The 24,941-nt window shown below is 47.7% G+C and overlaps 1 protein-coding gene across 17 annotated transcripts in view; it reads left to right on the plus strand.

The window, feature by feature from the left end:
* PPFIBP1 (PPFIA binding protein 1) overlaps positions 1 to 24,941 on the plus strand; it is a 1,584,927-nt gene that overhangs the window by 1,000,955 nt on the left and 559,031 nt on the right. For 16 of the 17 annotated variants that reach the window (XM_069628106.1, XM_069628105.1, XM_069628110.1 and 13 more), the window contains one exon: positions 14,252 to 14,426. In XM_069628106.1, the coding sequence (XP_069484207.1) occupies positions 14,252 to 14,426 (175 nt within the window). The remainder of the gene's footprint in view (positions 1 to 14,251; positions 14,427 to 24,941) is intronic. The other variant, XM_069628107.1, reaches the window with a different exon arrangement.

Here is a 24,941-nt window from a genome sequence, read left to right on the forward strand (position 1 = left end):
GGCAGGTTGAGCAGGTACCTGGGCCCGAAGGACAGAGGGTGGCCAGGTGCACAGTGCCAAGAGAGAACAGATCAGCAGGGGAGAGGGGGAGCAAAGGCAGAAGAAAAGAGGACGGTCTTGAGGTGCTTCCGGAACCAGAGATGGTTATCCTCAAGTTTTAGAGTGGCAGTGAGACTGCTCCAGAGGGAGCCCCTCACCCGAAGACCGAGATCTACCCCCAGCTTGTTTCTTTGAAAAACGACTGACCCTGAGAGAGTTGGAGGTAGAGGAGCGAAGAGCTCGAGAGGGGAGGTATTTGCGGAGGGATAGCTGAAGTTATTTTGGACCCAGGCCCCAGAAAGCCTTGTGGACAATGCAGAGGGTTTTGAATTTAATCCTTGCATCCACTGGGAGCCAGTGGAGAGATTTCAGAGCTGGAGAGATACGAACCCAGGGCTTGAGGCCAAGGACAAGTCTTGCAGTCCTGTTCTGGATTAGTTGCAGAGGGCAGAGAGTAGAGGCAGGTAGATTTAGAAAGAGGCTGTTACAATAGTCCTAGCTAGGGAGAACCAGAGCTTGGGATACCATGAGCTTCTGGGGAAAGGAGAGGAAAGGCAGAGTACCTCTGAGGAGGTGCAGTCGGAAATTTGACTTTTTAGAGACTTCAGAGATGTGGGCGGAGAAGGAAAGGGTGGAGTCAAAGATGACCCTGAGGTTCTTAGCCTCGCAGGTGGGGATAGAAGGAGGGCCAAGGGAGGCTGGCCAGAGAGTGAGGGGAAAGGATGGTGAAGGTGTGCCGATGAGGATCTCCATCTTGCTGGCATTCAGACAATGATCATTGGCGGCACACCAATCTTGAATGGCAGTTAGGCAATCAGAGATGAGAGAGGGAGAGGAGGTGGCAGAGGGCAGCCTGAAAATGAGTGGTCGTCTGCGTAGCACTGGAAATCTGAGCAGAAATTGGCAATGCAGTGGGCGAGAGTTGCCAGGTATTGGTTGAATAGCCAGGGCGAGAAGTTAGACCCCTGGGGAACACCACAGGTAGAGAGGAAGATAGATGAAAGGAAGGACCCAAGTTGGACCTGGGAGGGTCGATCTGAGAGGAAAGCCAGGCGAGAGCCTGATCAGTGATACCTAGGTTTTCACAGAGACGGTTGAGCAGGATGGTGTGGTTGACCGTGTCGGAGGCAGAAGAGAGATTGAGGAGGATGAGGACAGAGGGAATGTTAGAGTCAAGGTTGGAGAGCAGATTTCACGGATGTTCAGGAGAGCAGTTTCCGATGAGGAATGCCTATGAGGAATTTAGCAAATGGCAACAAACACAGTATAAAGGATGGCAGCATTTACAAACATTCATATACATTTGTAAAGGTTGAAGTCTGTATTGAATTGCAAGCCTTATGTCATGCCTAGCAGGAAACTAGCATTTAGCAATTTGTATGAATGCATATAGCTATACTTGGTTCAAATTGAAAGGGTTTAAGTCACTGGACCGTGTATGTCACATGCCTGAGAACTGATGTCAGAACTGGTCTATGATCAATGTGCCTATCTTAGTTCTGTTGGATTTGATGACCTATTGAAATGAGGGTTGAATCTTATAATTTGGTGTTATTTATGCGGGGAGAGGGTGGGGTTTCGGGAAATTCTAAACTCAATTGAAATTGTGTGGAGGAATGCAGCCTGGTGTGATAATACCAGGACATGTTTAGTGGTGTCTTATTATTTCTTGTGAGTCTGTACGTGTGTTTGTGTTGTGAGCCGGGCAAATGAACCGATTAATATGACAACTCTGGGCAAGCACAGTCTGATTTCTTGGAGGGTGAATGGACTCCTTGATCTGAATAAACGCAAAAGGTGTCTGGCTCATTTAGACAGAAAGAAGGTGGACGTGCCCCTGCTGCAGGAGACATTTTTGATGGGTTCCAATGCAGATGTGATCAGGAGGGGCTGGGTGGGTTCTGTATTCTCATCTTGCTACTGTTCTAATTCAAGAGGGGTTTGTATTTTGCTGAGAAAAGGTCTCCCTTTGACTGTGCTTGCAAGTAAAAAAGATGACAACGGTTGGATCATCTTCGTGACAATTAAAATACACTACTCCATCATTGGAATCTGTAATATCTATGCCCCAAATGGGGGAGATGGTTCCTTTTTCAGGTCTCTTGCCCAGCTTCTTCAGGGAGTCTGGCAGGTTGATTTGATTCTGGGCAGAGACTTTAATGAAACAATGGACCTGTATGTGGATCGGAGTTGGTGGACTGCAAATAGTATGGGTGTTAATCATATGTTCTTACATGCATTAGTTGATGAGTTCAAATTTGTGGATGTGTGGAACTTAGCCAATCCTACTGTTAAAAATTATGCTCATCACTCTGGTTGCCACAATGTTTTTTCAAGAATTGATATGTTAATTGCTGGCCAGTGTACACAAAACCTTTTGCATGCAGATGTGGATGCTATACTAATCTCATCATGCGCCAGTCTGGATAGAGATTTCATTATCTTTCATATTGCCCAAATCCGATTATTGGAAAATGAATACAGCCATGCTGAATGACAATGATGTGGTTGAGAAGATAGTGAAGGAAGCTGAATTTTTTTATTTCTGTGAACTGGGCACCGGATGTGTGTGTGGTATCAACTTGGGAAGTATTTAAATGTGAAGGCCTTTGCCGCTCCTGTTCTCATCTCTTCTGACATCCCCCTCTGTAACCCTCTCACCACCCCTCTCTTGGACTGACCACTTTCTGCTCTATTCCCACCTGAACCTCTCTGACTCCAAGGTGAAGCCTACCCAAGCACTGCCACCAACCTTCTCTGTCATCCGGCCCATGAAGCATGTGTCAGTGGAGGCCTTTGCTGCTACTTTCTCTCCTCCTCCTACAGTTTACTCACACTCTGACACAGCCCTTTCTAGCCTGCTTCTTTCTATCACTAACACTCTTAATGTCCTTGCCCCTGTCATGAGAATCCACCTGAAGCCTACCTCCAAATGCAACTCTTGGTATGAGTCCGACCCTACCACTCTAAAGCACAAGTTCAGGGTGGCTGAGAGGAAGCGGGGGGCATCGGGCACATCCTCTGACAGACTGGCCTGCCGCCTGCTCCAAAGGCAATACAGACTCTGTCCTGTCCAAGAAGAGAGCCCACATCTCTCCGCCCTCTAACAACACAGCCAAACTCTTCACAATCTTCAATGAGCTGGTCAATCCTGTTGCAGTCTCTACCTCGCCTGTTCCCTCGCAGGCCCTTTCCACGGCTCTGGCTTCTCACTTCACCTCTAAAACTCCAGGACATCCTGTCCTCTCTCCTCTTTCCTCTTCCTCTCCTGGCCCCTTTCTGGCTGCTTCTCCCTCTCCTTCTCCTCCTCCTTTCTCCTCTTTTTCTGTGATCACTCCTGATGGCATTTCGAGACAAGTCTGATCTATGAAAGTGTCATCCAAACAGGTGCTCTCCAGCTCCTCCAGAACCGTCAAGGACCACATTGACACTTTCGCTCCAGCCTTGGCCGATTTCTGCAATCACTCTTTTGCCACTGGAACTTCCCCTCCCCCCTTAAGCACTCCCTTGTGCACACCCTCCTGAAGAAACCTTCCGCCGATCCTTCCTGTCTGGCAAACTACCGCCCTGATCTCTCACTCCTTTCCTGGGCAAACTCTTGGAAAAGCTGGCCAACTCCCAGCTTACTCTCCTCACTGAATCTGTTGGTTGTCTCCATGACCTTCAGTCTGGCTTCAGAGCAGCCAGAGACACGGAAACTGCTCTCCCGAACACCTGTGAAGATCTGCTCACTAATCTCGACTCTAGCCTTCCTTCTATCTTCATCCTCTGCTTTTGACACAGTCAATCATGCCCTCCTAATCAATCATCTCTGAGAACCTGGGCATCACAGAATCGGGCGCTCGCAGGGCTGACCACCTTCCTCCTGGACCGCCCCCTCAGGTTCAACTAGGGTTCTTTCTCTCCACCACCTCTCTCTCCACATGTGGTGTTTCCCAGGGTCCAACCTCTCACCTTGGTTTTTCAACCTCTACATGTGGCTCCTTTGGCCCCCCTCATTGCTATCTTCTCCTCTAACTTTCAGTGCTATGCGGATGACACTCTGCTCTCCTTCATGTTCCCCTCTGCCTCCTCTCCTCTCTTGCTCATTCCTAACTGTGTATCCGTGATTCAGGAATGGTGCTCCTGCAATGATCTCTACCTCAATGCCAGCAAGACCGAGGTCCTCCTCATTGGGACCCCTGCTCTGGCTTTTCCTCTTTCTCCAGCATGGGGTCTGGCATGGATTCACATGCTCATGAATATTCCCCATTGTCGGGCTGGGAATCCTCGGTAAAGAAAAAATCAGTTTGTTTCGTTTCTGAACTGTCTTTCTACTAGAAACCAATCACTGGTCTCTGGGTCATATTCCCCCCAGCCAATGACTACCCTCTACCTAAGCCCCTCCTCTAGCAGCCATCTTCAGATTTTTACCGCACGTTCAAGTGTTGGGAGTCCTCGTACTGTAGCTCTCGAGCTTTTACTGCGTGTTGAGAATTTTCAAAGAGATTTCATCTCATTTTTCGGACAATCGAGCCTCAAGCTCCACCGTTTCTAATTCCGATCAACGGGGACCCGTTTCGGATTTTTCTGTGCCCCTCAAGGGCAGATTTTTCGTTGAGTTTCACTTCTCGGGGGCTTCCGGAAGATCTTTGAGGTCTACCCTGTGTGGACATAGCCCAGGAAAAAGGAAATATGACACCTGGACCCAAGCTCTTCAGGCGCTGCCCTGGATGTGGACTGCAGAATGTCTTCAAGGAGGATGAACATTCTTGATATCTCTACTGCCTTCATGAAGACAAAACGCACGTGGAAAAGGACTGTGCGTTTTGCAAGACCATGTCCGAGCGGACGATGAGGGATCGTCGTACCCGCCTCACCAACTGGCTGGAGGGGAAGAGCCCAGCAGCGGGTGAGAAAAAGAAGTCTGAGCGGTCTTCTAAGTCCCTTGAGGGCGCTCCGGCGACAGGGGCCCAACTAAGCACCTCAAGTCCGCGGGCACCGGGAGCGCCGATCGGTCGGGCTCCTCGGCTGTCAGGCAGAGCGCAATTTCACCGACGCCATCAACCACGAGCCAATGCTCTGCTTCGGGGAAGAGGAAAGCGGAGAACCCGGGTAAGTCCTGGTTGATCCCGATGACAGCCGAGGGGGAGCGAGGCGGTGAACCCCCCCCACCCCCCCAAGGTGAAGGCCTCAAGCGCATCCAAGGGCATGAAGGCCTTGATTCACCTGGCTAAGGCCTCTATCGAGGGAGTCGTGGCAGCCCTGGCAAAGCCTGTGGAGGCTACCCCAGCGGAGGCGACCTCAGGGTCTAGAGTTTCCCTGACACCGCAGAGGGAATCTTCTTTTCAGCCCATCGATAAGACCCCCGTGAAAACCCCGGTGGGTAAAGAGGGGGGGGCCCGGTGGCCATCACGGACACGGATACAGGTTCTGAAGAGTAACTGGCTGGAGTCGTGAAGATCCTGAACTAGAAGTTCGAGGAGGTCCGGTCCCACGGGAAGGATCCCGAAGAGGCGGATGAGGAAAGTGACGGCGGTGGCGACGAGGAACACATGGAGGCGGAGGATTCCACTCCCCAACCGTTGCGCCTGTCGCAGCCGGTCCCTGGCCCATAAGACAACTCGGAGGCGAACTTGATGGTGATCCAGGCCTTGTGTACGGAGATAAGGACAAGGTTGCCCTTACCACCAACGGACGACCCAGTGGAGCCTCGACCGTCGGAAAGCCCTCTAAACAAGTGGAGGAGAATTCATCCACCTCCTCCTTTCCAGCCTTCTCTGCCTGCACAGCGACGACGGTGACTACGGGATGGACCTTCAATCACCACCTGCTCGGGCCTACCCGCCCGACGAAATTGTCTCTTTCCATGCCATGATCGCCAGGGTATCCAAGCTCTTCCTGTTCTGCCCTGTGGAAGAGAAGAAGGAAGGTTTCCTCTATCAACGACGGGAGGCCAAAAGGAAGATGATCCTCTCGGTCCAGTTACTTGACATCTGGGACGAGGGGCTGTTGCTCCTGAAGAACCCATCCACGTCCCCTGCCAAGAGAGACCGGTACAAGAAGTAGTACCGGGTTCCGAATTCTGCCCCCATGTGCCTTAGGGCGCAGCCTACCCCGGGCCCGGTTGTCTCCGCGGCAGCCAAAAAGAAAGCGGCGGGGGTGACGGTGTCAACTTCGACATCTCCGCCGGACGGCAAAGTGAAGAAACTGGACGCCATGGGACGATGGGTCATCTCGTTGGTGGCGACTACCATTAAAGCGGCCAACGCCCTCGCGATTGTGGCCCGCTACGACAGGGAGCTATGGTTTAAGATGGCTCCCCTATTGAATTTCCTCCCGGACGACAAGAGGGCGGAGGCCCTGGAGATCCTACAGGAGGGAGAGGTGGCGTCGGACCACGCCATAACGGTGACCCCGGACATTGCAGACACCGGCTTCTGCCAGATGGGCAACAGCGTTTGCGTTCGCCAGCGCGGTTGGCTCAAGGCAACCGATTTCCGTCAGGACGTGCAGATCCAGGGTCCTGGACATGCCCTTCGACGGGAACAACCTGTTTGGCAAGTCAGTGGACGAGTCGCTGCAAGCCATCAAGGCCGACACGGAGACGGCTCATGCCTTAGGCGTTATTCAGCAATGACGGCCGCCCTTTCGGGGCTCCGGAGGCAAGCAAGGTGCCTCCAAGGGATTCGCCGACAGCTCCTCGACGTACGGCCAAGCGGCCCGCTCCTCATCGCAGGAGGCCTACAGGCGACGCGGCAAGCAAGGAGGATGTCGCCAAGGAGGCCAGGGCGTCAAGGCCGCCGCCAAGCAGGATTGAACCGGCCGTAGCGTCGGGGCCCCCACCTGAGCACCCCGGTGGGAGGCCGGCTGCCGAACTTAGTCAGCGTGTGGGAGTCCATCTCCACCGACCGTTGGGTGCTGGATACCCTGGACCGCGGGCACTCACTGGAATTTCTAAGAAAGTGTCCCCGTATTCCACCTGTGGCCAGAAAGGAAAACCACGTCCTCCAACTACTACTGGAGGTACGAGCGATGTTAAAGAAGGGAGCCATCAAGCTCGTCCCAAAGAGGCTTCGGGGCTCTGGAGTATACTTGCGGTACTTCCTCGTAAGGAAAAAGACCGGCGGTTGGTCGACCCTTCCTGGACCTTCGTCGTCTAAACAAGTACATCAGGTACCAGAAGTTCCGGATGGTCACCCTCCAGCACGTGCTGGGACAACTGGAGGAAGGCGACTTCCTATTGTCGGTGGACTTGGAGGAAGCCTACTTTCACATCCCCATCTTGAAAAAACATCGAATGTTTCTGCGATTCGTAGTCCAAGGGCGGCACTACCAGTTCAAGGCCCTTCCCTTCGGACTGAAGTCGGCGCCCAGGGTGTTCACCAAGTGCCTAGCACAAGTGGCGGCGTGGCTGCGCCTACAGGGGATCCATGTCTACCCATACCTGGACGACTGGCTCATCCGGGCAGAGTCAAGGGAACTCGCCGTCGAACACACAAGGAAGACCGTCCAACTGCTCACGGATCTGGGATTTTCGATCAACTTCACAAAATCCCACCTGGTACCGTCGCAAGTCGCCCTGTCCCTGGGAGCCAAGCTCGACACAGTGGCGCGACTAGCATCTCCGTCGGAGGAATGGACGAAGGCCATCCTAGGCAACGTGCAACGGCTGTCGACCATGGACGTGCCTAAGGTGAGGTCCGTCAAGTCCCTGCTCGGCATGATGTCCTCCTGCATTTACCTTGTGCGCCTAGGCAGACTACGGATGCGACCACTGCAGGAGTTCGACGCCCGTTGGATGCAAGCGACGGGCAACTTTGAAGACAGGATCTCACTCAACGAGACCTTTCAACAAGCGATCTGGTGGTGGGGCATCTGCGCGCATCTGACGGCGGGTATGGACTTCCAGACCCCGGCCCATCAGAAGACGGTGGTGATGGACCCCTCCCTGGATGGATGGGGTGCTCCCCCCGGAGATCTCCATGCAAGAGGCCTTTGGCTACCTGAGGAGAGGTCACTACACATCAACATCCTGGAGCTCCGAGCCATGTTCTGGGCCCTCAGGTCGTTCCTTCCGTCCCTCAAGGGCAAGGTGGTGAGGATCTTCACTGACAACACCATGACGATGTTTTACATCCGGAAGCAGGGAGGCACCAGATCCCCAGCCCTATCCAAGGAGGCCCAGGATCTGTGGCATTGGGCCATCGCCCAAGGGATGTTTCTGGTACCCTTCCACCTGGCAGGAATAAAAAACACCATCACCGACGCACTCAGCAGGGAGCTGCGCTCGTGACACGAGTGGGAACTGCGGCAGGATCAAGTGGACCTTATCTTCCGACGATGGGGCAATCCCCAGATCGACCTGTTCGCGACGACGGCGAACACCAAGTGGCAGAGGTTCGCCAGCAGGTGTCCCCAGCCGGGGAGCATGGGCGATGCCTTCTCGTTCCCCTGGGACGGCCTGTTCCTGTATGCGTTCCCTCTGTTGCCATTGCTGCTGCCACTCATCAACCAACTCAAACGTGTGCAGTATGATCCTCGTCGCACCGGTGTGGCTGAGGCAGATCTGGTTCCCGGACATGACAGCGTCCCCCCCATCCCCCCAGTCAAACTGCCGACGGACGCGGATCTCCTCATCAGAGAAAAAGGTGCCATCCTCCACCACGACCTGGCATCGCTGTACTTGCAGGCCTGGCTCCTGCAGCTCTAGAGTTTGGAGGGTACGATATCCCGGCGGACTGCAAGGAGGTGCTTGCAAAGGCCAGTGCGCCCTCGACTCAAGTGTTATGGACACAAATGGAAGAGGTTCTCTGTCTGGTGCCATGCACAGAATATTAACCCTCTGCGGATTACGGCCCCTTAGGTGCTGTCGTACCTACTGTCGCTGGCCAAGGCGGGGCTGTTGCACGCCTCCATCAAGATCCATCTAGCGGCGATTTCCCGCTACTCCAGGACCCCGGGGCGATCATCTCTCTGGTCCCATCACCTGGTGAAGGAGTTTGTGAAGGGACTGTTCCGGTCATTCCCGCCGGTGAAGGCTCCGGCCCCAGCGTGGGAGCGCAACGTGGTGCTGTCCAGGCTCATCGGGCCGCCATTCGAGCCTCTGCACTCGGCACCGTTGAAATTCCTGTCGTGGAAGACAGCGTTTCTTGTGGCCATCACCTCCGCACGACGAGTGGGAGGAATCCAGGCCCTCTCCTGTAAACCTGCATACTTGACTTTTCACGATACGAGGGTGGTGCTGAGGACACACCCCTCCTTCATGTCCAAGGTGCCGTAGCACTTCCATCTCAACGAGCCCTTGGTGTTACCTGTTTTCTTCCCGTCACCTTCGTCGCTGGCTGAGAGGACTTTGGACTCGCTGGATGTGGCTAGAGCGCTGAAGTTAGTTTTCGGATGACATCACAGCTGTTTGTGAACTTTGGACCTGTGAACCAAGGGAAGGCCTTCTCGAAGGCTTCCATTTCCAGATGGCTCTCCGGCTGCATCATGCACTGTCACCGGTTGGCAAACCGACAGTTGCCTGGCCGTCCGAGAGCCCGTTCAACCAGAGCGATCGCTGCTACCACGGCGTTCCTGTCTGGTGTGCCCCTGCTCGACATCTGCAGGGCTGCTATGTGGAGGTTGACGCACACCTTCACGAGATTCTACTGCGTCGACCGGGATTCCAGGGAGGAGTCCAGGGTCGGCCAGGCAGTGCTGCGCAACCTGTTCGCTTAAGGTGAGCCTGGTGAGGAGGTAAGAGATGCTTAATGTTGAGTTGTTGTATTGCTTAATGTTGAGCCTTGCCACCTCCCCTGGTTGTGCATGTGTGTGCTGCTATGTATTCTTATATTCATGAGCATGTGAATCCATGCCAGACCCCATGCTGGAGAAGGAACAAGTTACTTACCTGTAACTGTTGTTCTCCAGCATGGGTCTGGCATGGATTCACATGTGAAACCTCCCTCCTACCCCTCTGCGTCTCTTCACTTGGTCCTACTGCCACTTTACGTGCTACCAAATCTGAAGATGGCTGCCAGAGGAGGGGCTTAGGTAGAGGGCAGTCATTGGCTGGGGGCAGTATGACCCAGAGACCAGTGATTGGTTACTAGTAGAAAGACAGTTCAGAAACTAAACTGAAAGTTTTTTCTTTACTGAGGATTCCCAGCCTGACGATTAGGAATATTCATGAGCATGTGAATCCATGCCAGACCCATACTGGAGAACAACAGTTACAGGTAAGTAGCTTGTTCCTTAACTCTGGCCCCCCTCCTTGGGCCCTTTCCCTGCACCTTCCTGTGAGGCAAAAAAGCTTGGGGTCATCTTCGACTCCACTCTCTCCTTCTCTCCTCACATAACAGTCCTCTCTAAGAAGTCCAACTACCAGCTGCACCTCCTCAGAGGTGTTCTTCCTTTTCTCACTTAACCCCAGAAGCCCACAGTCTCCAGAGCCCTGGCTCTCTCCAGTCTGGACTACTGCAACAGCCTATTTCTCAACCTGCCTTCTTCTACTCCATGCCCTCTGCAACTAATCCAGAACAGGACTGCAAGACTTGTCCTTGGCCTCAAGCCCAGGGATCGGAACTCTCCCAGCCCTGAAATCTCTCCACTGGGTCCCGGTGGGTGCAAGGATCAAGTTAAAGACCCTCTGCATTGTTCACAAGACTTTCAGGGGCCAGGGTCTGTACTACATCTAACTTTCTCTTCCTAAACATCTTTCTTCTCGAGCCCTTCGCTCAGCTACCTTCAACTCTCTGATGGTTAGACGCTTCTCCAGGCAGAGAGTGGGAGGTAGATCTCTCTCTTCTGCAGGGGCCTCCCTTTGGAATGGCCTCCCTGACTCCTTCAAACTCGAGCAGGACCACCTCTGGTTCCGAAAGCAGCTCAAAACCTTCCTTTTCACTTCTGCTTTCTCTCCTTTGCTGACCTCCCTGTCTGCTGCGCTGACTGGTCACCTGACTTCCTTCTGAACCCAATTGGCACCAGGCTCCTCCACGACCTGTAAGCACCTGCACTGCCTCCAGGCCCCCGTGCACTTAGGGGTTGTATCTGTAACCCTACAGTACCCTGCCTCTTTGCACTACCCAGAGCTGGCTCCCCCGACTGCACTTACTCAGAGCAATGATGCCGTGATCACACTTCCCCTTTCCCTCCCCCAGCACTTGCGCGATCTGATTGACACAAGGCCTAGTAAGATAGTTTGTTTCATCCTCCCTATGTCTCCCTACCTTGTCTTGTCGCGCCTAGAAACACTTGTGTACAGATGCATTACAAATGACGCATCATATCATTTATGCAGGGCTTGTTGATAGGTTTGTCAAGCAAGAGAAGTAGAGTGTTGAATAATGAATTAAATGCTCAACAAGCTGAAGTCCTATGGCTAGAGATGAAGTATGTGCCAAATCCTACAATTGAAGCAAGGGAGGTGTTAACCTGTAGAAAATATCAGCTGGACAAAGCTTTATCTGAAAGGGCAGCGAGACTACTTTTAAGAATCTTGTGTAATTACTATGAAAGTGGCAAAAGATGTGACAGACTGCTAGCACATCGCTTGAGGTCCCAGGAAGCATAAGTGCAATCAATGGAGCTTCAGGAGGGTTAACATTTGATCCTGCTAAGATACAGAATTCTGTGACTTCTATTCTATTTTCTATACCTCTGCAGATCTCCGAGCAGGTGAAAATCTAATTAATTTTCTGGATGGTTGTGGCTTGAATAAACTGCCTAACAGGCTGAAAACCTCATTGGACCTACCGCCTTCGGTGGAAGAATTGATGGGGGCGACATCCAAATTAAATGGCGGGAAGTGCCCTGGACCGGATGGGTTGCCTGCTGAGTTTTACAGAATCATGCTGAGGGTAGTCTTTGAACTTCTACTTGAGGTGCTCTTCGAGTCGAGGCGTAGAGGTGTATTGCCGGCAATTGCAAGACATGCTTCGTTTCCAATTTTGCTGAAGAATGGGAAGCCACCGACTTCTCTGGGGAGTTACAGGCCAATCAGTCTAATCAATAGTGACAATGAGATCCTTGCTAAAGCAATTTCTTTGAGTATCGACGACCCCTAAAGCACCTAATTAACCCCAACCAGTCTGGCTTTCTGAGAAGGAGCCCTTCGACCAAATTGCATACATTAATATTGACATTACAGGAGTGCAATAAGTTGGATTCTGACATGGCAGTGTTTTCGTTGGATGCCGAAAAGGTATTTGACAGAATTGAGTGGCGTTTCCTGTTTGCACTACTGAAGAACTATGGATTTGGTAATGAAATTGTACAATAGATCTTGTTGCTTCACTCAAAGCCGACGGCTGCTGAGAATACCAATGGGTGGTCATCTATGGATTTGGTAATAAAATTGTACAATAGATCTCCTTGCTTCACTCAAAGCCGACGGCTGCTGAGACTACCAATGGGTGGTCATCTATGGATTTGGTAATGAAATTGTACAATAGATCTTGTTGCTTCAATCAAAGCCGACGGCTGCTGAGAATACCAATGGGTGGTCATCCGAGCCAATCTAATTAGGCTGCATAATAAGGCAGGGTTGCCCGTTATCGCCACTGCTTTTGTACTGGCGATGGAACCACTGGTGGAGAGGATATGGTGTGATGAGGTGTTAGGAGTGTAGTATGGCGATGTGTTGCAGAAGGTATGGCAACACGCTGATGACATGCTGTTGGTGCTACAGACTCGGGACTCCTCACTGATGGCTTTAATGCAGCAAATAGAAGATTTTCACTCTTATTCAGGATACAAACTCAATTGGACAAATTTTGAAGCAATTCTGGCTTCGCCTGCCTGCATTTGTGTCATAGGGCTCGGATTTCGTTGGTGTCCAGAGCAAATGAAATATCTAGGTATTTGTCTTACAAATGAGGTGCGTCGAATGGTAGATGTTAACATGAAGGCAATAACAACGAAGCTGAAGATGGAACTGACAGGATGGTTTGAATTGAAGTTATCGCTCTGGGGGAAGGTTAAAGACATCAAACTGTCATCTGCACCTCCAATAAATTATGTGATGAGCATGTTGCCACTATAGATAAAGAAGAAATGTTTTAGGGAAATCAACAGTTTGCTACAAAACTTCCTGTGGGAAAACAAATAGCCAAAGCTTAAATTGTGGAAGTTAGAACTCCCTTGCGAGAAAGGTGGTCTCGGGATCTCTGATTTTGCAATATACATTCATGGCAAATTCGCCAGATGAGTGGGCAAGGGCAGAGACTGAACTGAACACCCCAATGTCTCCAGAGACACAACATCAGTGAACACAAAGGGTCTTGCAGCATCGGCGACGACATGTTATTTGAGGAGAACATTTGAGTAAATGACTACGTTAAAGGACACAGTTCAGGCAAGGTCATCAGTTTGGTTGAATACAAATGTAAGAATCGGTGGGAAACCGATTTTCTGGCCAGACTGGTTCTTAGGTGGAGTAGGGTGGGATTGGAGACTTGATAAAGGACAATAATTGGTACCCGTTCCACAATTTAGTTACTTCGAAAGACCTTAAAGGATGCACTTGGGGAGAATATTCTAAATTAAGACTGGCTTTGAGGGAGCTGTGAATTTGTGTTGATGATGTTCTCATGGGACATCTAATGACACTGAAGGCAGAAGGTCCCTGCACTAGGAATATGTACACATCTTCACAGGAATTGATCTAACTGCCTGGGCTCAGAGGTGACCACTGGGAGATGGGAGGAAGTGCGTGGAAATGTAGCCTTGATGGAATCTAGGGAAGAGAGTCTGCCAGGTCAAAATACTGAATAATGTATTCTGGACTCCAGTTCAAATGTGTGTGCGAGGATGGAGTGATACAGGTGTTTGTTGGGGTTGAGGCCACAGGGAAGGGTAATTTGAGCACATGACCCGGGAGTGTTCACAGGTGGGATCGTTTTGGTTGAAATTATCCTCGGATTGATGATTTATGCAGAATGTCTCTATTGGAGAGGGTGATTTTGAGCAAAAAAGAAACTGAACTTCTATGAAGGAATTTGGGGGAGGTTCTTGGAGTTGGTATTATTGAACTAGTGCTTTTGGCGGCCCGGCGCCTGTAATGTTAGTCTTTGTATTACTGAGTTAAAGAAAAACCAATAAGAATGTGACTATTAAAAAAGAAAAACACGATTCCAGCATATCAAATTGTGCGTCATTGTGCAGAGTATATTTTCAGTTTTATTTACAAAAACGTGGTTTCTTATATGTATTTGTATGTGACTATTGTGATTTCATTTTTCTTGTAAAGCAGGCTAATTTGCCTGTGGAAATTTCAAAATTTGGAGCTCTCCCACCAAAATCCCCAGTTCAAGGCACATCTGTAGAAGAGGACTCCTTTGGGTCTCGAAAAGCCAGATCTTCATTTGGGCGAGGCTTTTTCAAAATCAAAAACTCTAAAAGGACCGCCAGCGCTCCTAACCTAGGTAGGTACATTTCAGAACTACTCATGTTCTCAGAGGGACAGTTCATCCTACGTCTATTTGTTTACTTGATGAACATGCAGTCCCTCATGTATGCTTCTAAACATGCTTGAAACTTTGAATGCTTCCTTTATCCATGGTCTGAAACAGGATTGTTGAGTAATGGGGAGCACCATCTTTTTTTAAAATGTTTATATTTCAAATATACAAAGCACATGCCTTTCATACTAAGACCTTCAGACACAACCATACCAGCCGCTTACATAATACATCATATTTGAATACCCCTTTGCTGATTGTCCACGTCTCCATAACCCTTTTCATGATTTTTTGTGGCTAAATTATGAACTTGTCACGCTCATGGGCAACAGCATCAGAAGAAGTGACATTCACATTATGGGGGGCATTTTATAGTTCTGTCTGCATCTTTTAAGATTAAAGTACATGTGGACAAAAGAGCAATGGTGTCTTTTATGAAGAGAGAGGATCATGCAGAAGTACTCTATTTTGCATCAAAATATGTATCTATAAATGATAACTTCATCCATCCCCCTTAATTTGGTTTAAATGTGTTATTCGTCTATAAGGTATTCTACATAATGTGTATTTTAATTGAACTATGTGCCTAAGCAAATTGATATTATGACTTAATATATCAATGTTAAATGTTTCTTGTGCATAAAAAAATATAGAAATGGATCCTTTTAATGTAGACTTCCTTCAGTTATTCATATGTTGTGCTACTTCTTCTAAGGGTTCCAGGTCGTGAACTCTCCCTGAACATAAGTTCAAGCATGTTAGCAAGCTCAGTTGACTGCCCTTTTTATGTATTTTGCATAACTTGTTTATGTGCTATGGTTGATATGATTTCCCCATTCAACCTTCAGAAAACCTTTGCCCTGTTGTATTTGATTTCTATTGGTTGGGTTCATAGACATTCTAAATTCTAATAAAATATACAGCACTAAAAAGTAAAGTTTACTATCGGAAACATTAATTGAATGACTATTACGTAAAAGCAAGCTCAGTATATGTAAAGATTCTGTTTTTCTTCCTCTTGTCAATGTTTGTTTCACACCATTTTATTAGCTGCCACTCTGTTTACAGAACATGGTAAGGCAGAGGGATTAGGTGTATACCTTTCTTTTTTTTAAGGAATTTAAGGATTTTTTTCTTCCAACACTTTATTAATATTAAAAGAAAAGACAAAATTGCATTAAGTAAAGCAAAGGATACATCTTAGGCCACTATGCAATAAACCTCACCACATGAACAACAAAACTGATAATGCACAATGAGCATCAGTCAAAATATAAATGAACTAGGGATAAATCAGCCTAAAATATAACCAACAAGTAAGAAGTCGACAACCACAAACAGAACACCACACATACACTCAATAAACACACCGAACCCCCCAACGCAACCCAATAATTAAAACCAAAGACAACCCCAACGTAGAACAATACCATTCAGGATGACCCATAAAGATCAGCAAAGCTCCCCCATAATTCATCATAAAGATCACCCCTGTGCTGCCTATAAAACATAGTTTTCTCATATCTTGACAAGACCTGCACTTCCAAAATCCAATACTCTATTGTTGGTTTCTTCCTGGTCTTCCAGACCTTTAATATTTGCTTCTTTGCCACCAATAGGACTTTATTAATCCAATTCGACGCCATCCAGTTCATACTATGTCCATAACCATGTAATTGTAAAATCGCAGTCGTCGACTGTCAAGCACATCATTCCAAAAATGTAACCCTTTCACAATCCCATAACATATGAATATGAAGCTGACTACCCTTTTCCTTCCCACAACCCCAACATTTGTCATCAATCATTCCCAAAGCACACATACGCACCAGGGCCCAATACATTCTTCCCACTATTCTTTGATGTGTAAAGCGCAGCTGCAAATCTGCTTTAGCTTTGACCGGAGCTTTCCAAATCTTATCCCATTTCTCCAGTGTAAGTTCATTACCCAAATCCTCCGACCACAGAATCCTCAACCGCTCCCAGGAATCAATCCACTTCCTTTCCGACTGCCTGCATATCACAATATTCGATACAGACTGTGATCCACTGGTCAGCACAGCAAAGACCTCCGGTTTCTTTGAAAGTGGGGCGTTCATCATCTGAACTCTCTCGGTAATTAAACTCACCAAATCATTTTACCGTCTCAATTCCTAAGATTGTAGACCAAATTTCTCAACCAAATTTTCAAACGGAACCACTCCCCCATCATTCCAGACATCACTTGTAATCAAAATGCCTCTACTAATCCAGCTCCTCCAATGCAGTACGTTGTTATTAATTTGCAGCCCTGGATTATACCAAAGGGAGGCCTCTTTATACATAAATATGCTTTGTCCGCTATCAACTATCAAGGAAGTCAGAGCATCTTTAGTTGCCAAAACAGACTTTAAACCCCGAATTCCCCTGGTAGCTTCCCAAAAGAATATAGACTATTTAGGTCATACGGTGAAAATGTATGCAATTCGATTTGTACCCACCATTGTATCCGATCCCACTCCCTATAAGAATATTGAGACACCTTGTTTAACAAAAAAACATTTACATAGTTCCTTAAACTTTAAGGAATTCTTAACCATGTATTTAAAGTTCTTAACCTTTTTCAAAATATTTTGATTACCACAAAATACAGTTATCTATCTAGTTGGTATTTATGAAAATGCCTCCTTTTTCCAGAGCATGCTGATCTTGCTACTGAGCTTCTTGTCGATTGGCAGGACTTTGGGAGGACACCCTATTATGGGGAACAGGAAAGACACGGAGTTTAGCTGAACCCAATCAAGTTGGGTAGCAGAGTGATCTAGGGCTACAGTGAGTCCACGTAGAGCAACACCAATAATTCCAGTTACATAGTTAAGTATACAGATATACAATAGTGTATTAGTCGTTCTAAGCAGGTAAAACCTCTAGTCAAATATTGTCACAAAAACACTATAAAACAGATGCATACAATTATCCTTAGGCGTAACACAGGTAAGTACTAAGTTGCATTAGAAATAGAAAAGATACTTCGGATAATCATACAACTACCCTAGCTCTTATAAAGTTAAATCCTAAAATGGCTTAGGGCCTTGTTCACAAAAGTCATCAATTCCAAAGTAGATACTTCACAGGTAGGTTTATGAAGAGATTGGCAATGCCAGTGGTTATGATTAATAATCAAAAAGTTAGAGAAAACAGGTCCGTTTTTTTATGCATGCCTAAAACATTGTTCGTATATACAGATATTCTCACGTGATTTCTCCACTCCACCAGTGTTTGTAGTTTTCCCTCTTTTCTACACCTTCTTATCCTACCAGGGCCCACGTTGGACTGGAATTGTGGTTACATCTGGGGATATTTCCTGATAATAGTGCTTTAAGTTTACAAATGGCGCTGTATGGCTACACTTTGAAAATAAGCCTGCAATTTAATGAAAACATGTTTGTAATTTTACATGTGGATAAGAGTCTTGTGTATTCCATTACCTGATGCAGCATAAACATCGCTTGACATGAAATGTTGGAACAGATTAACTGTTGTATTTAAATCACCTTTTATTATCAAGTTGTTCATCCTTTCCAAATGCACGACCGTATCCCTTTTTTAATAAGTTGTACAAGTTTCTTGGTATCATTCTGGCTGTTGTGAGAAGTTCCACACACATCTTAAGTGCAATAATTCTTGCCTGCATTCTTCAACTCTCACATGTCCATTTCAGTACTTTCAGTACTTGCTTTCATGTATCTGACACTCCCTCCTGACAGTTCTCCATACTTTGTCTCCCAGAATAGATTTATCTAGGCACAATTTGAAATTGCAACAGTATCCCCAAAAGGGACTTGTTCCCTCTTAATTGGTTCTAGCTGTTTTGACTTCCCACCCTATCAACCACCTGCTCAGCCCCCTTTTAAACATTCAATCAAATGCTCTACAATTTTAGACAACAGAACAAATTGCTCAACTCTCGTTAATGATCTTTTTGGTGTATTAGCCCTTCCTCCCGCAGGTTCTGTCTCTTAGATATATCTTCTCCCAGTGCCAGCTGTCCTCAGAATTGTTTTAACCCTCCATGTTGCGCATTGCATCTCTGTCTCGGTTCAGAGCCAGCCATCCCCTATGACCTCATTTTTGCACTTTTCCATAGTACTTGGCAGATGAGGAACTGCAGAACAGCTGTTTGTGTATGAGCCATCTGCCAAGAGGAGCTGGTTGGGAAGGTGAGCGTGATGAAGAATCTGTGGGAGAAAGGATCAATCCATCCGAAAGAACATTATTTAAGAGGCAAGTAATTTGTTCTTCTACTTGATTCCTTCTTCAGCATATTCCTCATTCCAAAGCAGTACAGAAACTTGGAGGAAGGACTAGAGTGAAAACTGCCACCTACACCAGAAATCTTTGGCAGGACTGCCGGGCAAAGCAAGTATCTTGACCTGACAAGGAATCCAGGAAGTCATTTTTGGCAAACATGTGCGGGTAGGCCCTGGTATTTGTTTGACAGATGCTCAAAACAGGGACCCCTCTGCACACCTCAAAAGCCTTTAAGCATTTGGTCAAATTGGCCGTCAAGCCCTCGGGCACCTCTTTCCTAGCCAGATCGTAGTACACCGAGATGCAGAGGATGATCCACTGTTAGGCAGAAACCTGTGCAGTTCCCTTAGGGACCACTGCAAAAGGCTTAGGACTACAGGTGTTGGCAGTAAACCCAATTGGTAGCAGTCTGTACCACCCAGATTTACCTGGTAGCTGTGGCTGAGCAGCCAGACTTCTCTCAAGAAGTTAGACAGTATATAGAGTATACACAATAGGTACCGAGATACAGTAGCACAAGCAAACACTGACCAGAGCTTGGGTATAAAAGTATATAATTATTTATTTAACAACACACTTGTAAAATACACTAACTTCGTAGGCCAGGCCCACTCTTGGAGAGAGAAAGGTGGAATGTGTCCAAGATCACACAGTTGAATATTACTTTAAAAAGTCTTTGCAGATAGTTCAAAAAGGGTTGGATCAGTTCAGGAAAAGTTAGTTAGCAGGTCCCAAGTCACCCCAGGATAGAGAGTCAAGGATTTACGGGACACCTTGAACAGTCTGTTGCAAGGGAGACCAGGCGGGACACAGTACCTGAAGTGGTGAGGAAGCTCCAGCGGGGGCAGTTTCCCGGTTAAAAGGTACTACCCCTTTTAATCGCGGTAGTGGTGAAGCGTGGCTATCCGGCCGCCGGGTTGCTTGGCACGGGTGATTCGACCACGAGACGATCCAGGAAGGCGAAAAGAGGGCGAACGGGTTATCCCCACCAGTTCAGAGGAAGAAGACTCTCCGGGATGAAGATCTGCTCTGTCGTTGGGAAATGGTGAGACGGTTCAGCAGGGCTCCACCGGTGGTGTCGCCGTTGCAGGTCGGCTCAGCTTCTCCCTCTTCGGATTCTTTGGTCCTGTGGCGACTTCTGAAGTTCTAGTCCCCAAAGCCCTGCTTTTATGCAGAAAACACCCATTCATCAGTCCTAGCTGTCACTCAAGCATGCTAAGTGGTGTACCGGGCGGCTCACCACTGGGCCAATCACACAAAAGTGCGACTTGAGTTGCTGAGGCAACTCAGTCCAGGGTGCCTAAACCCCCCCCTCCCACACATCCTGTAGACCCAGACAGAGTGGCACCCAGTTTGGAGGCTTCTGTGCAGAAGCCCGCCAAAAAAAGGAACAAAGGGCTCGACTTGGGTTGGAGTTAGAGAGGTGAACACAAACGCCATTTTTAAACCGAGTCCTGGCAAAAAGACCCAACCGGGGAATAAATATTAAATAAATAACCCAGCGGTATTTTTAACATTGCACCAAAAAAGTGGTGCGTTTAAAATGAATGGGAAAATCCCATAGGAAATATTCCGGGGTAACCACTGCCACCAGCCAGAAACTCGACGAGGGGGGACTGCACAGTGCCCCCTCGAAAAACAGACCCAGGGGTAATCGAATTACTGCTACAAGTACTTCCACAATATGATGGTTTGTACTGGTTCTGTTCACAATTTAAGACTAGTAAAGTCAGTGGTGACTTTACATGCCCTGGGAGACAGTAGTCAGTCCCAGGGTATGGAGTCTATGTTTGGGGGTCACTATGACACCCCTGTGTTACTGCACTGAGGGTGCTGTGTAACACACTTACCAAAAACACATGAAACCCTATGGAGTAAAAGACCCCATAGCCCATAAAACACATTACAAAGTCAAAGGATATCTCAAATCATGTCTAAGAGTGGGAGAAAAAGAGTCTCACTCTTAGCAGGAGAAAAAAATAACCCCAAAAATCCAGCATAGCTGCTGGGGTAATCACTGGGTTTGGGAAATTAGCCTCAACAGAGAATTCTCCCTAACATCCACCTATTAGGGTCTGCTTTGTGATAACCCTCCCTACACGGGCTCCAGCATAACCAGAAAAGAGCTGGTCAGCCTTCCTGATGTCCCTTGTCTGGGAGACATAATAGCAGAGAGACCTCTTGGTGTCCACTCTGTGAAACTGCTCCTCCGCCTTAGAAGGGTGAGGCGGAGGGAAGGCCAGAGGAAGCTGGATCTTTGGTAGAGAAGTGAATTTGGTACCTCCTTGACCAGGAAGGTAGGTGTAGGTCGTGGTTTTCACTCTAGTCCTTCCTCCAGGTTCCTATACTGCTTTGGGAATCCGTCTGACTTGCAGAGTCTGTAGTGAGTTGGAAGAACTCGCTATCCTTGTGTGTGAGAGGTGGGGTGAGCCAGGGGACTAGGTTAGTCCGGCCGCTACACTTTTGTGTTCCAGTGGGTGAATGGAGCTGGCTCCTGCAGGCAACCCACTGCTTCTAAGATGTGGTAGGATATCACTGGTTTCAATGCCTAACTGGGATTGCAGCTTTAACAACCCTTCATGACATTTAGAAACACTTTAAATGCTGGTGCACAGAGAGGTGCTAAGGAAAAGAATCCAAGATGGCGCCCACGTTCTGCAGCAGTTATAAATCCGTGGACCAGCCAGTTGAGCGTGGTCTTGCAATTAACCACTGCTGAGAAGTTACTTGTTACAAGGTTAGGGGACCAGGAGAAAAGCCCAATACAACACCCTAATTACTCCAGTCAATCTGAAAGGCCCGCTGTTGGGGGTGGGGCGGAGGGGGGAATTTGTCATTTTGGTGTTTCATTCCCTCTCCTAATGAGACCCCCAGCACTTTTTACTGGACTTCTGGACCCTTTTCTTCCAGTTTTGAATGAGTGGAGCCTTTTTTTAAACATTTATTTTTGGTTTGCGCATCACTTCCCAGCTGTCACATATATCCAATAACAACAAACATTCAGTAGACATGGGTATTTTGTTTCTACATTGCATTTCTATACATCAATTTGACACATTACGTACTTATGGAGCTGTCTTCTTCAGAGAGCGACTCACGCAGGTATGCTCTGAACAGTGTCCAAATTTCTTTCTGTCTATTTGCGGTAGGTACCGTTTTGACATAAGATTCTTCACATTCATTGACGTATGTTAGCTCTCGGATGTATGCATTTATTTGCTACCACACATGCGACATTGAAAAGTCTTCTCGTTTTTTCTGTTTTCCCTATATCACCAAACAAGTATTTCTGGGGTGTGAGGTTGGCTGGGATTTGTCATTTCCTCCAGTCACCCCGCCACTTCCCGCCAGAACTCGGTGATTGGTGGCCATGCCCAATAAATATGATATGTGTCCGCCATGGGGTTTCCGCATGTCTGGCAGCTTCCGGTTACATTATTTACGAATTTAGCCTTTTTAACCGGGGCATTGTGGAGTCTGTTCAACACATTGAACTATGTTAACCTGAGGCCAGCATTTAACAAAACTTTTTTGGAAAGGAGTCAGTATCTTTTCAATTTTTCCTCCTTATGATTATGCCCATGTCTGTTTCCCATGAGACTTTGACCTTATTCAGTGGTTGCGTCTGGGTTTGTATTATATTATATAGTTTAGATATACCAGTACCAGTTTGTGAATATAGGGATTGAAAACATGCATGCAGGGCTGGTTCCTGTGGGTATGATGGCCATCTTGCTTTAAATGCAGACTTCATGCAGTGGTGTTGTAAGGTGGCTAGCTGGCCCCCTCCCACTGTAGTTGCAAAGTCCTCCGGTGTAACGAATCTCCCATTCGGGAACATATCTCTCATTTTAATCTCATATTGCGGGACCCATGTCCTGTGTATACCTTCATCGTATATGTGGGTTTAATACCTGGGAAGTTCCACAGCGGGCCTGTGTGTCATAGCTTGTATCGATTTGTAGCCTTTTACAGATCATAGCCCATGCAGTGAATGTGGTGTTTGCCGGGTCATATTTGCATGTGTCTTTGTGAAGTTTTGTAAATATTATGGAGCGCACGTATGTTGGGCGGACTGACTGACGCTCTACAGGGATTTGCAGTGCTGTATCGGTCGGGTCCTGCCAGTGTTTAGCGTATTGTGCCTGGGCTACTAGGTAATATAATTTAAAATCTGATGCCGCTATGCCACCCATCTCATATGGTTCAACAAGTTTTTCCCATTTCATCCTAGTGTCCCGCCATTCCATATAAACGTTATCGCCATGGAACGTAGGTTATCAAAGAATGGTCTACCCGGCCACATTGGGACATTGCTAAACACGTATAGGAGCTTGGGGAGGATCACCATTTTAAGTACTGCAACACGACCAATGAGCGAGTTAGGGAGTTTGGCCCATAATTGAAGCTTGGCATGGATTGTTTGTAGGAGTTGCTCATAATTATCAATGTATAGGGACATCTTGTCTTTAGATACAAGGATCCACAGATATCTTATGCTGGTGGGGGACCATCGAAGACTGTGTGTATTGGTTGGGCAGGCGGTGGCGGGTGTTAGTGGCAAAATCTCGGATTTGGAAGTGTTTATTTTGTATCCCGAGTATGCTGTGAATTTGTCCATAACTTCCAGCAAGGGAGCGAGATTTTTCTCTGGTTCGCGCATGTATAACAACGTGTCATCTGCATATAGGGATATGGACTGGGTGCTTCTGGCCATCTTTATACCTCTCTGCCCCTGTCCCTGTCTGACAGCGGCGGCTACAGGCTCTATCGTGAGGGCGAACATAACAGGGGAGAACGGGCAGCCTTGCCTTGTGCCTCTGCCCCAACTGAAACTGCTGGACAGGATGTGATTGGTGAGGACCTTTGCTTCCGGCGAAGCGTATAGTAGTTTGATACACTGGACAAAGTATGTTCCTAATCCAAATTTCTCAAGCACTGCAAATAGATATGACCAAGATATCGAGTCGAAAGCCTTCTCGGCATCCAATGACACAACAGCGGCTTGAGCCTCAGGTTTGATTTGTGCCATAACTCCGAACAGGCTGCGTAAGTTTAACGCTGTGGATCTAGTCGGGTTGAAACCACATTTGTCTGGGTGGAACAGGGTTGTCATATTGGGTAGTAACCTAGTGGCAAGTACTTTGGCATATATTTTGGCATCCGTGTTGATCAACGAGAGCAGACGATAAGAGGACATTTCATTGGAGGGACGTCTAGGTTACAATAATACTGTAATGATTGCCTCTCTCATTGTCCCCGGGAGTAAGCCACATGTCATCGCTTCCTCCCATACTAGAGACAAGATTGGGGAGAGTTCTGAGGAGTATTCTTTGTATAATTCTGCACCTAGTTCGTCCGACCCCGTGGCCCTACCAGATGTCAGTGATTTAATTGCTTCAGCGATTTCCTCGCTAGTTATTGGCTGTTCAAGAGCTAGGGCACTATCCATTGACAGTGTTGGGAGCGTGATACCGTCTAGATAATCCCCCATTCGAGTTTCCGTGCATGTATCATGGTTTGAATATAGGTCGGTGTAGAATTTGGTAAATTCTTAGTTTATCCCTCCATCATTTATAACCTCACCATTCCCCGTTTATGATGCTTGTGATTGGTATACGATTTTGTTCGCTCTTTAACAGACTGGCTAGTAAGTCCCCCGCCTTATTTCCATCTCCGTATCTGCGTGCTCTAATGGGTGAGATCATGTTCTGTTGTTCCCTTGCTGGCAGTTCATTAAATTTCAGAAGAAGAGTATTGATCTCGGCTAGGATTCCCTTTTTATGTGTTGTGCTGTAATCATTCTCAAGTGTTTTCTGGTGTGTTTCCGTTTGTTAGTTCTGACCTGACTGCTTTCAGGAGTCCCGTAGTTTTAGACATTATGGCCCCCCTTAACCACACTTTGAAGGTTTCCCAGAGTGTTGAACCTTTGTCTACCGATCCTTTGTTTATACTAAAGAATTCTTCAATTTCAGTGTGCAGCGATTCTACCACATTCGGGTCCTTGAGGATGTTTGGGGGCATTCTCCATCTTTTAACAGGAGGTTTAATGTTCAGCAATGTTATCTCTGTAATGATTGGGGAGTGGTCCGATAATGTACGGGGGTGTAAGTCACAGTGATTTACCAAGTTAGCCAAATGGGACGAAATAACCCAGTAATCTATCCTTGACTCAGTGCTGTGTACCGA

Source organism: Ambystoma mexicanum, chromosome 12 (assembly GCF_040938575.1).
Source record: "Ambystoma mexicanum isolate Mex_15411 chromosome 12, UKY_AmexF1_1, whole genome shotgun sequence".
Lineage (NCBI taxonomy): Eukaryota > Metazoa > Chordata > Amphibia > Caudata > Ambystomatidae > Ambystoma > Ambystoma mexicanum.